This window comes from Zootoca vivipara, chromosome 6, assembly GCF_963506605.1.
Source record: "Zootoca vivipara chromosome 6, rZooViv1.1, whole genome shotgun sequence".
In the NCBI taxonomy this organism is placed as follows: Eukaryota; Metazoa; Chordata; class Lepidosauria; order Squamata; family Lacertidae; genus Zootoca; species Zootoca vivipara.
The window spans coordinates 28,779,502-28,796,374 of NC_083281.1; the positions used below are offsets into that span (position 1 = coordinate 28,779,502).

Genomic DNA, 16,873 nt, shown 5'->3' on the forward strand with positions numbered 1-16,873 from the left:
CACAGTGCCACCCATGTAGATGTAAGTACTTATAAAAGCTGCCAACGAGAAGCACCATCTTGAAAGAAGGATCCCTTCTGTGTGGGAGGGGGGGAATTCTCCTTTCTCAGGTGACACTACTTACACACATAGCATGATGCAATGCCTAAAATGAAAGATCTGTTGCCTCCAGACTTTCATAGTTTTGTGGGAAGAATTCAAGCACCTATTAAAAAATGCAGGTCTGCTCAGTTAAAGTGGATTCGAGCTCTCTGTTGCTCTAAAACAGGCACCCCCAAACTCGGCCCTCCAGCTGTTTGGGGGCTACAACTCCCATCATCCCTAGCTAACAGGACCAGTGGTCAGGGATGATGGGAACTGTAGTCCCAAAACATCTGGAAGGCCGAGTTTGAGGATGCCTGCTCTAGAACAACAAATTTATTTTTAAAAAAGAATTGGACTTTCTGTGGTTTGGGAAAGCAGCAGGGAAGGACACTGAAAAGTAAGGAACACACAAATGACTAATGGGAAGATGTCCTAACACCCCACAAGCAAATCAGGATGAATGCTTGTTGCCAGATAACCTCCCCACAAAGGAATCAGAAAAGTGTGTTTAAACTGTGCTGTTGTCGGATTTCAGAACTGTTTTACCGTTTTAATTGTTTCCAATGATGCTTCTTCAACTGAGGTTCTGAATTCTTCTTCTTTGTGGGACTCCTTCCTATGCATAAGCACCTCAGATAAATGCACACTGGGATACACAAACCAGAGCATGTTAAAAAAAACAAACCTACAAAATCAGAATGCAACACATCAGAGAATCAACAGTATTTCCCCCCCCCAAAAAAAATCAAAATCTCCATAGCACATCACTGTTTAGAGAAGCTCTCCAACTCTCACTCATATGTTGCTGGGAAAATGCAGGAGGGTTGCAAATAGGCGACAACATCACGTGGACCCCTGCAAAATGTGATCGAAAGAGGAATGCCAACTCCACACTAAATACCTAGTGCACAAGCAGCCTTAGGACAGGTGTTAGACTAAATAACGCGTTGCAGCCGTTCCAAATCTTTCATAAGTCATAAGAGGTTCTGATGAAGCATGCAGAGCTTCGCCACAGGCTCTCACACCCAAATCAACCCCAGGTTCCTGTAAGGATAGCTGTCAAGTTGAAGATCGGCCCTTAGACAGCCAATGGAAGACATCTTTTAAAAGTGGCTATAATAATGTGGTCTGGCCAATTTATTTATTTCATCGGACACAGGGAGAGTTGTTTCGCCACTGTCTCCCAGCTTTGGGGGTTCCCTTTCACAGGAGGCGCTGAAACTGAATTTGTTGAGCAACCCTTAGATGTCAGGGTCCTGGGAAGTAAATATATTGTAATTAAGTCAAAGAAATAGAGAAACCCAAAGCACTGCTGGGTAATTTGACGGTAACAAATTACCACCCTTTTTGCATACGTCCTCCATGAATCATACGTCCTCCGTGAATCATAACCAGTGGCGCTGTTTTGGTGTTCTGTTAGTCAAGTCACCTGAAAGTGAATGCCATTAAACAGGGGCTATTTCATGCAATGGCCCAGTTTATGGATACAAGTCCTGCTTGTGAGCCTTTCCAATGGCATTCTGGTTGGCCCCTGTGAGAACAGGCTGCTGGATCAGATGGGCCTTTGGTCTGGTCCAGCAGGGCTCGTCTTCTGGAAAATGAAGGAGCTTTCCATGGCCTTTCCAGAGGATTCAAAACCTTGTCCCCAAACTCACAGCATGACCAACATAGTAAGCTTCTGTATAGAAATAAATACAAAGCAAAGTCAGCTGAGTACACCAAACACACCTCAGAAGGACATAAGAACACAGGAACATAGGAAGCTACTTTATATGTGCTTCAATCACAGAATCATAGAGTTGGAAGGGACCTTCAGGGTCATCTCGTCCAATTCCCTGCAATGCAGGAATCTCAGCTAAAGCATTCATGACAGATGGCCAACCAACCTCTGCTTAAAACCCCCCAATGAAGGGAAGTCCACCAACTTCAGTTCCACTGTCGAACAGCTCTTACCATCAGAAACTTATTTTTGATGTTTATTTGGAGTCTCCTTTCTTGTAACTTGGAGCCACTGGTTTGGGTCCTAGCCTTTGGAGCAGGAGAAAACAAGTTCGCACCATTCTCCATGTGAAAACCCTTTAGATATTTGAAGATGGCTATCTTATTTCCTCTCAGTCTCCTCTTTTCCAGGCTAAACACACGCAACTCCCTCAACCGTTCCTCATAAGGCTTGCTTTCCAGACCCTTGATCTTCTTGGTCACCCTCCTCTGCATACGTTCCAGCAATATCCGGCATAAATTGTGGTGCCCAGAAATAGACACAGTACTCCAGGCGTGGTTTGACCAAGGCAGATTAGATTGCTACTATGGCTTTCCTTGATCACGACACTATACTTTTGCTGATGCAGTCTAGAATAGCAGGGCTCTTTTTGCTGCTGCATCACACCGTTGACTTGTGCTAAGTTTGTGCCTAGGCATACACACAATGGAATATTGGGCTTGGACCACCTCAATAAAATACTATACTGGTTACGCTGCCATTTTTGCTGCTCCCCATCAAGTCTGCTCACTGATTTGCTCAAAGACTCCTATAAATCAAAATGGTATCAGTACCTTGAAAAAAAGATTGAATCTATAGGCATCGAGTTGGAGCCCTTGTACAATTCTAGCAAGCAATACATTTTCCATAATATCCTAACTAGACTAAAGGATGTCGAGAGACAAAATATTGTGGCAGCTGTAAACAAAATTTGCTCCCCTATATTCTACGATTTAAATATCCTAGATAGCAGAGCCAATTACGTCACTAAGTTAAAAATCCCAGCCCAACGTAGGGCTTTTATGTTGGCCTGTCTGAATGTTTTTCCCTCAGCATTTGTCAGGGGAAGATATCAAAACATTCCTAGAAACAAGAGATTCTGCAGATGTTCTATGAATGTCCTGGACACTGTAGAGCATATTCTCTTTCATAGTCCACTGTACAGTACGCTCCGTCAACGTGTGCTGTCCCCTCTTTTGGGTGGTCTGGAACCCTAGCAAGGTGAAAGTGTGGGATTCTGCCTATCTGACATTGACCAAAGGGTAACGGTGGGGGTAGCCGAGTTTTTGGTAGCAGTCCTCCAAGGAGCAGGTTAACAGGGGAAACCCCAGATTCTGTACACACACACAATCAGTCTATGTAGCCAACTGCTGCCTTTTATATATATATTTCAAGGCTCTTATAGGTGATTTTCTCTTTTATGGTTTTATTGTAAAATGCCTAATAAAGGTTTGATAAGTAAGCTAAGTTTGTGCTCTACTAAGACCTCTAGATCCTTTTCACATGTACTACTGGCAATGTTCATGTTGTATGCATTCCGTTCCGTAAGTGGACTTTAAAACTTCTGTCTTCCACGTAGCATTTTATTGACTTTCTGTGTGACTTGATATGTTAGTTGCTACTTTTGGGGGGGGGGTGAGACTGGCCCTACAATTCTATAGACCCTGGGAGGACATCCCAGGGGCCATGGGAAGCATTTTATCTCCTTTTAACTCAAAGAAAGCTCTGATCTTGTAGAGGGAGATCAAATCTTGGATGATCCACAGGAAGTTTGGATCTGTTTTAATGATATTATCCCTCAAACTGATGGTTCTGTGCAGTCCTTTGAAGTGCTACCAGTGCAGGAATCTCATGAAGACACATCACAGCTCCCGAGAGGATGCGTCTCCTTGGCTCCACCTTGGGCATCCATGAGGTAAGCATGGACATATTGAGATTTGACCTATGCTTGTAGACTTCATCATGCATAGGTTTCTCATGCAAACCAGAACCCAGCACAATCAGGACCAGAAAGCCAACGCATGTAGAGATCTTCATCCATTAGCTTTCCCCTGCAGATGTCCAGCCATAATACATAGATATTGGGGATGGGAGTAGTTGGGGAGCCATGTGGCCTCAAGGTCAGGGTTAGAGGTCCAGCCCCAAAGTCCCATCATGAAATTCACAGGTGAAGGAGGCTTATGTCTTGAAGGTTACTGATGTTTGAATTATGGCTATTGATTATCTTAAAATCATTCTTTAAGGCAGAGGAAGCCCATGTGGTGGCTTCCAAATGTTGCTGGACTCCAACTCCCGTCATCCCAGACCCATCAATCATTTATTATGAAGTCCCAGACCCACTAAGCACCCCAGACCACTGGCCATGCTGGCTAGCACTGATGGGAACTGGAGTTCAACAACAGGGTTATAACTTGGAGATCACCCTGTTGGTTGTCTCTGCTTTCAGGATTTGGGAGTAGTGTGTTTTAAAACTGAATTTGTTTATTGTTTTATGGAGGCTGGCTGTACACTGCTTTGAGGGTCAGATAGGACATGGATAGTAGCCTAGAAATTAGATGTTGTGAATAAATGTGTAAAATGAATGAATGAATGAATGAATGCACACGTAAATAACAGCGCCGACATAATATACTGCTCGAGGGCAACCACCTCACCTCGTCTTATGGGAGGGCTGGCTCTGCTTCAGGTAGTTTGGGGCAAGCCCATCTTTGGCTGATGCTACGGGGCAAGTGATTCAGACAACTTGCTCAAGGGAGAACAGGTGTCCGGTGGTGAGCAGAGAGAGGCTGTGTGATTCAGCCCTCAACACAGCCGATTTCTGAGGGCATCTTCTTCCTCCTCCTCCTCTAACAATCACCTGTTATATCATCGGGAAGTCTGCATTAATCTGAACAATGGATTTGGTCCTAGTCACTCGGCTATGAAAGAGCAAGGCGGGGGTGTTAACAAACACTTCCTGAAAAGCCAAAGCCCGGTAAATCCAGGGCAGGACTAGTTGAAATAAAAGCCAAGAAGGGCCTGGGAGACAGTGTCTTGGATTCCGGCAGCCTTTGGGGGTAAGACATCTCTATGCTTCTATGGCTTTCTGGTTTCAAGCTCTGAAAACCACCTTAGGTGTATTATTTTCTGGGCAGCGCATTCTCTCTGGGACATCTCTTTAAGGTTCTCCTCTGGAGGCAGTGGGAGTTAGCTGACAGGAGATCTCCGTCTTGATAGCCAACACCCTGATTTATTTGTCTCCTTATCTGAAATATCTGCAACTTTGTGAATCTGAACAGATCTGGGCAGGCTGTACAAATTCCTCTGGATGCAGCCTGCAGTCAAGGAGCGTCTCTCCAGCATAACCTCTCAGCGAGGAGCTGCCTGCTGTTGACTCCAATTGATACGTCTTTCTGCTCTCCTGTTGCAGTCTGCAAACCATAGATATATCTCTAGGCTGTCTACTCAACAGCTTTCTGTGCAGGCAGGACTTGAAAAGGTTTGTTATGTTGCATGATAAGAATGGCATAGACTGAGCCACTCTGGAGTGATTTATTTTGTTTCTTTGTTCTGCTTGTTGCCCTGCAAGAACTATTGATTGATTAGATTTAGATCCTGGCATCTTTATTTGCTCGTTTTCTAGAGGGCATCTTCATGATGCAGTAATCAGAAAATCCTCCTCTCATGTTTTCTCTGTTCAGTTTATTATTATTATTTTTTAACCTCAGACCACAGAGAATCTGACAGCAGCAGAATTTGCTCAGGTGGAGATGGCATACCCTCCAAGTGTCCCGATTTTCCAGGGACAGTCCAAGAATTACAAAAGCCACCCCGGCTTCTGATTTGATCCTGGAATGTCCCTAATTCCTCTGACAATGCTGCTGCCACCAAGCTTGGGGAGGAGGGTGAACTGATACTTGCCCTGAGTGATGGCTGGGAGGGAGCATCCTGTTGCCTCTCCATGGCTGCCGCTGGTGACTTCCTCCCTTGAGCAGCCCGTAGTGCAGGGGTCAGCAACCTGCGGCCCATGGGCTGCAAGCGGCTCATGGGGGTCGTTTAAATGGCCCACGAGCTGCCCCTGAACTGAGCCGCCCGCTCAGCGAGTCCCCACCAGCTGTGCTAAACCGGCGCAGTGTGGAGCGGGGACTCGCTTCCAGAGCGCCAGAAATCACGTCTACACAGACACGATCCAGCCAATGGAGTCATCTCCATGGGAGTGAACTGGCCCAGGCGAGGTAAACCTTGCTGACCGCTGTCGTAGTGGGTGAGGAAGAGGAGAGGCTGTGGCCACCAAAAACCAGCCCTGCATGATGCACTGGTTCCGAGCGGCAAATTGTTTCCAGATCCCATTGACATATATACAGTGGTGCCTCGCAAGACGAATTTAATTCTTTCCATGAGTCAATTCGTTTTGTGAAAAATTCATCTTGCAAATCGCGGTTTCCCATAGGAATGCGTTGAAATTTCTTTTTTTGCCCGTAGGAACGCATTAATTAAATTTCAATGCATTCCTATGGAAAACTGCGATTTGCAAGGCGCATTTTTCGCAAAACGAATTCGTCTTGCGAGTCACCATCAGATCACCATCAGATCGCAAAAGGCATTCGTCTTGCAAAAAGTTCGTCTTGCAGGGCATTCGTCTTGCGAGGTACCACTGTATATATATATATCTATATTCAGTCCCTACATTGAAGTGTGTGTATGCTTGCTTCCAGACAGGTTTATATTGTGGGATGAGTATTCCTTATGCATGCAAGTTGTTGTGGTGTTTCTTTTGGTAGGGTCCACATGCCATCTTTGACACCAGAATGCCAGTTTATATCAACCCCCCTTTAATCTGGATGTACCCTTTTGGACTGGGGAACCCACCCACCCTTTTTTAAAAAACCACCTGTTGCCAGCAGCCCGTTTCTAAAACCTGAATGACCCATTTACAAGATTAAGCCTGGAAGCACCTTGTGTGCTTACAGAGAGTGGGGCTCGTGATCAGGAACGCAGTGATGGGGGAGAGAGTATTTAACCCTTTCCCCCTCCACAGTGTGATCCTAATGAAAATCCACCCTGACAACTGAAGCTGGGGAGAGGCCAACTGCCCTCTTGGTTACAAGAGGTTGTTATTTGGATTCCGTAAGTCTGGAAGCAGAGTTGCTAATCCACAACCCTCTTATAGCAGAACAGCCATGATTGGGACTGGCAAATCACTCATGACTGGAAGCAATCTTGGAAAATATATAACTACCCACGGAGCTGGAGATGGACTTCCAGCTAATTACTAACTCCACTGTCCTACACATTATTCAGAATGAAGTGGTAAAATCTGAATGGTACTGTTTCAGAGTGCAGGGGTCTCTCTCTGTGTGTGAGAGAGATACTTTTGAATGCTCCTCCGCACAAGAATTTTTCTACCTATAGGAATCTAGCACACCAGGGAGAAGTGGCTGCACTTAACCTTTCTCTGTGATGTCCTAGTTTACCATGCAGGGAATATAAGGAGCATTTATGTGCAGGAACAATTGAAAACAGGACCTCCTACCTGGGATATAAAATGCCAGAGTCTGTCATCCTTCCATCTCAGGCTACTGGTCCAGAATATAGTAGCCAGGTAACTGGCTGGGGTTCCATTTAGATCACATTAAACCCCCATTTTATTTTAAAGCACCTGCCTTGGTCGGCCAGTTTATTTTCAGGTCCAATTTAAGTTGCCCACATTAGTGCTTAATGCCCTAAGTAAACCAGGGCAGACAAAGCCCTCTGATTGCTCCACTGCTCTCAGAAGCTTGTGAGGTGGGGTGGACCGGGAGGTGGCCTTCTCTGTGGCAGCCCCTATGTTGTGGAATTCCCTCCCCACAGAGGTGTGTCTGGCTTCTTCACTCTGCAGCTTTCAGTAAATGCTAAAGGTGCACCTCTTTCCTCTAACCTTGGACACCTGAGGTGTAAATTTTAAGATCCACCCTAATTTTTCAGAATTGTATGTTTTAAAAACTGTTTTCATGTTGCATTTCAAATTGTTGTAACCCATGCTGAGACCTCAGGGTGAAGAGCCAGTAATCAACAACAACAACAACAACAACTCATTCTGTGTAAAGGGCAGAATGGCTCTCAGTTATTTTGATTCCCATCTCACATTTGTGGAGTTGTGGTGAAAAGAATGGAAGCGGTTTCCTAGTTTGGAGGCTCTCTGCTATCTTCAACCTGTCCTCCTTTCTCCCATTGCTTTCTCCGTGTCTCTGGAACTCCTAGAACAATGGAATGATTGCATTATTATCTCCTCTCTTACAGGACAGCTTATTCCTGGAAAGAATTGCACCCTACCCCCAACCACCATGTCATCTCATTTACTGGAATTGCTGGCTGCCATTTTGTTCCTGGTGTCTCCTGGTAAGATCTGTAGGGCAGGCAAAATAAGTGTGTGATGTTGTTGTATTTTTAGGTGTGGTAAATATGTTTGGGAGTGTACGGCATAGGATGCATCTAGTGGTTGAAAAACACATGGAAATATTTTTAAGCTGTTTGTTGGTGTTTTTTTGGCCAACCACTGAGGTTAGACCAATAGATCCACGTGGGCAGGGAATAGTGACAACAGCATTGAGGGACAGGAAAGTAGCACTGATTTAGACATTCTTTTCCAGAAGAATGTGGTGCTGGAATCCTGAGGTAGGAGGGTGGACTGTACCATTTTAGACTACAGGAGGGTGATATTAAGAACGAGCCCAACAGGGAGTGGACTTTTTTCTCCCTGAAGGTTTTACTTTTAATCTTTTTGATGTGGTAATGTGAAGAGCTGATCTTAAGACTGGACTAAAAATGAGAAACTGAGGGAAACCAAAACTGGCAGATTTTACCATCTTAAACAGCAACATGGTTTCCCAGTATTGCTGCAGATGTGGCCTCTTCTTCCTTCAATTGCCATCACAAGGCTACCCAAGAACCATTATGTTTTGAGGAAAGGAGAGATCTAGCTTCCATAAAGGCTACCCCCAGTTGCTTGTCTTACTTGTTTTAATTCATGCTCAATATTTTAATGTAATCCGCCTTGTGAGGTTAGTCGGAAAAGCAGGATGCAAATATCTTAAATATGTAGATAATAAATGTCTCTTTCAGAAGTTGAACTTATGAGCCAAAATCCCATCCACCCCAGATTGAACTTTGCCTCCTCCATCCAGTGGCGTTGCAACGGGGCGGGGGGCAGGGGGTGGTGTGCTCCCACTGGCATGTCTCCAGGGGTGACAAGGCAGCGCCCCGCCACGGCTGCGCGAGCAGCCATCGCAACGTTGCAGCCGCATGTAGAGGATCCTCCGTTCATGGCTGCAGCCGGGAGCAGAGGATCCCGCCCCTCCCAGCCTCCCTCCCTGGCTCGCTGGAAGTGGCTCCTGGTTTGCCGCTTTACAGTGAGCCAGGGAGGGGCAGATGGGAGACACGGCTCCCCCTCTCCCGCTCCCCGGTTTGCTGTAAAGCCGCAAAGCAGGAGCCGCTTACGGTGAGCCACCTCCCTCCCACCCTGGCTTGCTGTAAGTGGCCCCCACTTTGCCGCTTTACAGCGAGCCAGGGAGGGGGACAGACGGGAGTCATGGCTCCCAAGAGGACACAGCTTTGCCAGCGCCCCGGCAAAGCGGAGTGCGGGTGTGTGACAAAAATTTCCCCACCGGGTACCACCTGGGCTTGCTACACCTCTGCCTCCATCAAACCCCAATATATACGTTTCTTTTTCTAGTATTGCAACTGGTATCTCCTAAAAACATACCTTGTGAAGGAGGCCTTGGTTGTGCACCCATTCCTCACAAAATTGCAACTTAGGGGTGTTGACAAATTACATTTGACTAGTGTACCCTCTTTGTATATATGAATTTCCCAGACATAGCTGGCAGTCGGCCATTGGAAGCAGTGTCTGGGCAGAAATTGCTGGAATGTCTGGGAAAATCTAGGTGTTTGGCAACCCATGTTGGCAGTGTCACTTTTGGTGATTTTCCTTTAAAAAAGCTCAAGAATTTCAAAAGCTCAACAACTCCCCCCCTCCCCGAAAAATCTGTCCAGATTTTCACTTTTTGAAAAAAAAAGCGGAGATGTACATTTGCAGTTATTCACGTGTCATATTCAACATGTTCAGCAAGTGTACAGACTGTGTGTCTGTGTACATAATACCTGAGCTGTACAAATCACATAGTGTACACTCTTTCACACAAATGCTTGTACATGTGCTGAGACAGCTTGCGGCCGTGTTCTGTGCACCGTGTGAACAGTCCTGCGATCACACAAAGTTGTTTGATTTTTTTAATTCATTTAACAACATTCAGATTGCTGCTCGGTTGTAAGGAAACCTCTGAGCGGTTTACAAAAATATAAAACAAAACATTGAAATGATTGATAAAAACAGGTATTTGAAAACATTCAGAAGATGATTAAAATCAACGGTACCTAAAAAGAAACAAAACACATGTAACTTCTACATGTCTGGGTAAACTTGCCTAAAGAAAAATGTTTTAATCAGGCGCTGGGAGGAACACAGAGAAGGTGCCTGCCTGATCTCAACAGGCAGGGAGTTCCAAAGATCCATTTCCTAGAAGTACAGAATGCGTATTATATGTTGCAATGGCACTTGTAATAGTGCAAGTGTTGCAGATCAAAGTGACCAAGAGAACTCATATGGGGTAAAACAATCCTACAAGTAAACAGGTCCCCAGCTGTTAAGTGCTTTATATACTAATAGTAACATACACCCCAACATTTCTCCAACTAAAATAGGGACATCCTAAGGAAAAGTGGGACGTTCTGGGATCAAATCAGAAACTGGGACGGCTTCTCTAAATCAGGGACGGCCCTGGAAAATAGGGACATTTGGAGGGTCTGTAGTAACATATTGAGCTTCGTTTACGTGGCAAGATGTTAATGATTTGTGGTTTATGTTCTTCCAGCTGCCCGAGCAGATACAACCCGGATAATTGGTGGGGGGCCTTGTCGAAAAAATTCCCAGCCCTGGCAGGCAGCACTTTTTTCAGGCTTCAGACTGCACTGTGGAGGGACCCTGATCACCAACAGATGGGTGCTCACTGCCGCCCATTGTAAATTGGGAGTGTAAGTGTACATGGGCAGGGAGAGGGCTGGGGGTTTGCATGTGCATGCGCACACATATGAATATGAATACTGTACTTGTGCATTTGTGGGCATGAGACTCACCATATTCTTACACTCACCGTACATTTAAAGCACTATGCTACCTCTTCAAACAGTCATGGTTTTCCCCCAAATAATTATGGGAGCTGTGGTTTGCTAAAGGCGCTGAGAGTTGTTAGGAGAGCCCTAAATTCCCTTCACAGAACTTCAGTTTCCAGAGTGGTCTTAATAATCAATCCCTTTTCCCAGGGAATTTACCACATCTAATCTCAGGGGCACTGTTATAGTGGGGCCTCACACCTGTTTTTTTTTTTAAAAAGGAGAATAAAACCTTTCAAAAATTGTTTTACTTTGATTATAGGAAGGCTGGGCACTATACTGTTGCACTTCCATCCACCCACAGCCTTCATATTCCAGAAGCATTGATACAGAGAAATTAGGATATGCAAATGTGTTGCAAACTTGTGACACAAGCCTTTAAGTACGTAGCAAGGCCCCTGCAAATCATATGCAAGCTTGCGTCGACCAAGCTGAAGGCCACGCATTACGAAACGTCAACATGGAAGGCATTCCCACACAGCATTAATGTAAATCTCAAGTATAGTCATCGTGAGTGATCTCACTTGGCAATGGAGTCTTGCCTCTGTTCTCAATCCTGCATAAGTGGCGTCCAGCAGCTGCATCCCAAAGAGCTAATAGTAATGGGCATTTGCACAGTGCTTTTGGATGTTCAATGAGCTTTGCCTGCACTGTCTCACTGCAGTTCATACAAAGCATGGATGGGGGAGTTTGTGGCCATCCAGAATCTGTTCAACTCTGACTCAATATCAGCTTCAGGAAGGATGGCTAATGCTCAGGACTGATGGGAGATGGAGTCTAGCAGTATCTGGAGGGTCACAGCTTCCCCATCCCTCTTGTGAAAAAAGTGGATATACTTGACCATCTCTGTGAACCGCCCCGAGACCTGTGGGTATAGGGCAGTATATAAATTTAAATCATCACCACCACCATCTCTTTTTTCACTGCCAGGTAGAGTTGCCAACTTTTCTAAAGGTGCTGCTCCTGTTCTTTTAGCAACAGTCCGGCATGCATGTTGGAAAACGTTGCATCTGCTGGACTTCTGTGATGCTGTTAAAAGTTCAGGATCAAATCCAGTAAGAAGAACAAAGCAAAGCACTGTTGGCAGCACTCCTACCAGCCTAACTTGCCATTTATATTTATTTGCTCCTAGTCCTTTTCCTGTCCGACTTGGGGAACATAACCTCAAAGGTCTGGACTGGTCTGAGCAGCTGAAACTAGCATCAAAAGTCATTGTGCATCCAGGCTACAACCCTCGGAGCAAGGACAATGATATCATGCTTGTCAAGTTGCTGACCCCGGTTTGCTTAAACAACAAAGTCAACGTCATTGATTTGCCCACCAGCTGCCCCGTGGCCAGGACCCAATGCCTCGTTTCAGGATGGGGTACCACGACAAGCCCCCAAGGTATGTTGCCTTTTAAAGCGCGTCCTTTCAACCTAACATTTATTTCTTATTTTATTTCATGACATTTTAATCCCGCCCTTCCTCCCAAAGGAGCACAGGATGGCAAATTACAAAACAGTTAAAAACAAAGTAATAATATCCATTTTTCAAACAACTTTCACCACTAAATACTTGCAACCAGTGGCGTAGTATAGGTTGCCAGCGTCCGGAGCCACGCAGAGGGAGGGTTGTAGGGAGGGAAACTAACAGAGTATGTATGCGCATTCAACTGCCTAATGGTGTTCGCATCACCCAGGTGATTGCAGCTGCAGAGATAAGAAAAGAAGAGTCTTTGGTAAAATGTGTATTTGTGTGAAAGTTGCCTACAAAGTTGTGTACAGTACATTGGCAGCAAATTTGTGCTAAGATGTTGATGAGTTTTCATGAGGACTTTTTAAAAAAGATTGAAAGCCTGTGTGGAAATGTGGAGAACTGAACTTAAGATTGAAAAAAATGAGAAACTGAGAAAAACCGAAATTAATAGATTGGTACTTCCCCAATTGTACCACAAAGGCTGCAATCATTTACTAATTTCATTTATTAGTGCCTACCCCTACCCCTACCCCTACCCCTACCCCAAACCCACCTTTTCTCTTATGGACTTCCTCTTTAGAAGGCATAAATAAGAACAGGACAGACATCACTGGGTGAATGAGATGGCTGTGATGATGGTCTGCACACTTGAGGAATTTTTGGATTCTGATACAAATTAATCTGAACTGCAATCTCCAGTAAAATCTGCAGACTGGAATGCAGATTTCATACTTCTCTGACTTTTGTGCTGCAGTTTCTTTTTTTAAAAAAAGGGTGTATGTGTGTTAGAATAAAGTGCATTTAGAAATGCATACTTTGAGAAAAAAGGTGTTCAGAAATGCATATGATGTCGGGTCCTGCATCTCCTTCCAGTCATTGGATCGAATGACCCCAAGTCCTAATGCTATGAGAAAGGGGTGGGTGGGGGGGAAAATACTGCTCTGTCTCCACCCATTCTGTAATGTTTGACGCTCTCTCCAAACAATGTGTTGTTGTTTTACAGCAAGATTCCCCAGTGTTTTGCATTGTGCAAATGTCACCATTGTTGGTCAAGACGTCTGCCGGTCCATTTACCCTAATAAAATCACTGATAACATGGTCTGTGCTGGTGCTATGGAAGGAGGCACAGATGCTTGCCAGGTGAGTTGAATTGCTTTCCACTAAGCCTGTGAATATTCTTGAGGACTAGGTGAATGCCAGGGGATGAAAGTGTTTTCTGGAATCTTGTAGATTAGTACTCTTTAACCTTTTCAGACAATCCACCTTTAGCCTAATCGAGCATTTGAGGACCCAGTTCTTCAGGTTTTTAGATCTTTTTGTGATAGCTCTGCTGTTGTGATCTATCTTAGGTTAAGATCCAGTGTTGGGTCACATCCCACCAGTTGAAGACCACAGAACAAATTGAATCAAGTGCTAAAATTAACCACCAAAAGCAGTAAAACAAGAAACGGAACCATACGACAAACTGAATTAACCACCAGAATTATCCACTGAAAGATAATTGCTTGGTGCTTCTGCGATTTCTCTCATTTATCTGGGCTTTTATCAGTGTCATGTTAGTGGTTAATTAAACCTGTGGTGTGATTTGGGTTTCCTGTTTCACTATAGCTCTGTTTGGTAGGGTTGAGCCACGAAGCTGGCCTCCCAAAAGTGACATCATTCCTCCTCAATGAGAGTGTTAGGACCAGTGAGGGGCTTGCCTTAGTGAGAAGAGGCATAGCCTAGAGGGGGGTGTGTGTATGTCCCAGTGAGAGTCCCAAGGGCCAGACAGAGAGTCCCATTCAGCCTACGGGATGAAAATTCCTCAGTCCCAGCACAGTCTTCAAATCATCTTCTGTTCTAGATTAACCCTTGATGTTTCTAACAAGCTGCCTGAGATGAAAGACAGAATGGTGCCCTCACCAATTCACATACAGAAACTGAACAATGTGGCAGCTGAATCTTACTTCAATACGGCTGATAGGGTTGTAAGTAAGACTAGTCCTACTCTGAGTAGACCCATTGAAATGAACAAACATGTTAGATCCATTCATTTTGATCAGGCACAGGCAAACTTGTCCCTCCAGGTGTTTTGGGACTACAACTCCCATCATCCCTAGCTAACAAGATCAGTGGTCAGGGATGATGGGAATTGTAGTCCCAAAACATCTGGAGGGCCGAGTTTGCCTGCACCTGATTTTGATTGATCTACTCAGAGTAAAACTTAGTTGTATACAACCCATAGTCCTCCACTACCCATGAGGATGGCAAGCCATATAGTACATGGAGCTTCTTCGTCTGTTGCTCCTCAATACCGCCCTCCACCATTTGCCACCTGAGGCGGCTGTCCAAATCTGCCTAATAGTAGGACAGGCCCTGTCCCAACAATAAACACACACCACTAATTAGTTATAAGAAACTTTGAAGATCTGCCACTCCGCTCACCTGCATGGCCTTGTGCAAATCATTCTCCCTGAGCTTTATTTACCTCCTAAGGTGAACTGTCAGTGAAGGATCTAGAGAAGTGATTGTGCTTTGTTTTTTTTTTCTGCAGGGTGATTCAGGCGGCCCCCTTGTCTGCAACGGGAAGCTGCAAGGGCTTGTATCCTGGGGGCCCCAGATTTGCGCAGAACCTAGGAGGCCTGGCGTCTATGTTAATGTATGCAGATATATGGACTGGATCCGAGAAACTATCCGCAATAACTGATGCTCCTGTGGCAGTTGGAGCAAAGGAAGCTGCCTTATATCAAATTGGAGCACTGGTCGATCGAGTTCAGTACTGTTTACACTGACCATTGTTTTAGGGCAGAGGTCAATCCCACCCTTTCCTCGAGATCCCAGAGGCTGAACCCAGCACCAAGTGCTCGACCACTGCTCCTCCAGCCCTGAACAAACTATGAAGTAAGGTGGGAATACCCTTGCTGTTTTGTTGTGGACTTCGCTAGACTCCTCCAAGTTGGTTTGTGCTATGTAAAAATGTACTATAATAAAACCTGGTCTTGACCACCAAATCTTCTGCTGCCCTCTGAAACCACCTCAAGCTGATGAATGCTTTTTGCTGAAGGGCCAAATTAGACACACCACCACCTTTTGTGCAATTAACCACAAATGCCTTTTGAAAGGTAAATTGAAGGTGTGGGGCCCACAGACTGAACTGGGACCCTAGCATGCAGGTTGCAGGTAGGGATGGAGGAGAAACTTGATTCCTGGCACATTTAAAAGCAAACTTATCTAATCTGCACTTTCCAAAACAAGATCTGAACTGAACTTCAGCCATCTTTCAAAATCCAAAATTTTGCAATGCATTTCTCCATGAATGTAAATGTTGCCTTTGTACAGTAGTCTAGTTTCTACACATTCAAAAACCATTAAACCATTCCCTATCAGCCATCCAGACAAGCAAGAGGCATTATCAGAGTTCAAGGACATATTCCAGTCAGGCAAGAACACGCAGGGTGGGAAGCAGAGCCTGTGGCCTGAGGAAAAGGGGCCTGAAGGGTCGCCTGAGGGCCAGATAAAGAGGCTCAAGGGGTGGCATGTGACCCTCAGGTCTGAGGTGCCCTACCCCTAACTTAAATAAGCAGACAAGAAAGGGGGAGCATGCACAATCACCCCCTGTCCTCAGCGCTCTCCACATTTTCAAGGGCAACCGTGTGCAGCAGGGGAAGTCTGTACTTATGGAGGGTCCTGTGTGTTTTAGAACTTCTTCTTCTTCTTCTTCTTCTTCTTCTTCTTCTTCTTCTTCTTCTTCTTCTTCTTCTTCTTCTTCTTCTTCTTCTTCTTCTTCTTCACTTGTATCCCACCCATCTGATTGGATTGTCCCCGCCACTCAGCTTCCAACAGAATATAAAAAACACAGGATACATCAGACATTAAAAGCTTCCTGATACAGGCTGTCTTCAGATGTTTATGGAAAGTCGTATAAATGGTTATCTGCTTGACATGTGATGGGAGGGCATTCCACAGGGCGGGCGCCACTACCAAGAAGGCCCTCTGCCTGTTTCTCTGAAACATCACTTCCCGCAATGAGGGAACCATCAGAAGGCCCTCAGAGCTGGACCTCAGTGTCTGGGCTGAATGATGGGAGTGGAGACGCTCCTTCAGGTATACTGGGCCGAGGCCGTTTGGGGCTTTAAATATCAACACCAACACTTTTGTGCTCAGAACTGTTTCCTCCCTGGCCCCGTGGGCCCTGGAATCTTGCACCGCTCAGAGATTGGGGAGGCGTACAACAATATCTTGTCATTGTGCTTCTTCTACAGCACAGTAAATCATAAAACGTGCATTAATGATCCCCTGCAACAATGCCCCGGGTTGGAACACCCTGAATGACAACCTGGAAATGTGAGATCACCCATAGCCATGGGTGACCAACCACTCCTCTCCTCGCGAGAAGGAGAAGGGAGT

General features: G+C 45.3%; 1 protein-coding gene across 1 annotated transcript; it reads left to right on the plus strand.

Annotated features, from left to right (window-relative positions):
- Positions 1-4,792: 4,792 nt before the first annotated feature.
- On the plus strand, positions 4,793-15,414 carry LOC118087570 (trypsin). Its single transcript, XM_035120339.2, has 6 exons — positions 4,793-4,899; positions 8,102-8,200; positions 10,732-10,891; positions 12,162-12,415; positions 13,491-13,627; positions 15,021-15,414. The coding sequence occupies exons 2-6, from the start codon at positions 8,146-8,148 to the stop codon at positions 15,171-15,173; spliced, it is 759 nt and encodes a 252-aa protein (XP_034976230.2). The 5' UTR covers positions 4,793-4,899; positions 8,102-8,145; the 3' UTR covers positions 15,174-15,414.
- The last annotated feature ends 1,459 nt before the right edge of the window (positions 15,415-16,873 follow it).

Excerpts from the sequence above, each read along its gene's own strand:
- LOC118087570 (XM_035120339.2), top strand. The coding sequence starts at position 8,146 with ATGTCATCTCATTTACTGGAATTGCTGGCTGCCATTTTGTTCCTGGTG. Across the intron at positions 12,416-13,490 it reads TACCACGACAAGCCCCCAAG|CAAGATTCCCCAGTGTTTTG; the intron begins GTATGTTGCCTT and ends GTTGTTTTACAG. Across the intron at positions 13,628-15,020 it reads GAGGCACAGATGCTTGCCAG|GGTGATTCAGGCGGCCCCCT; the intron begins GTGAGTTGAATT and ends TTTTTTCTGCAG.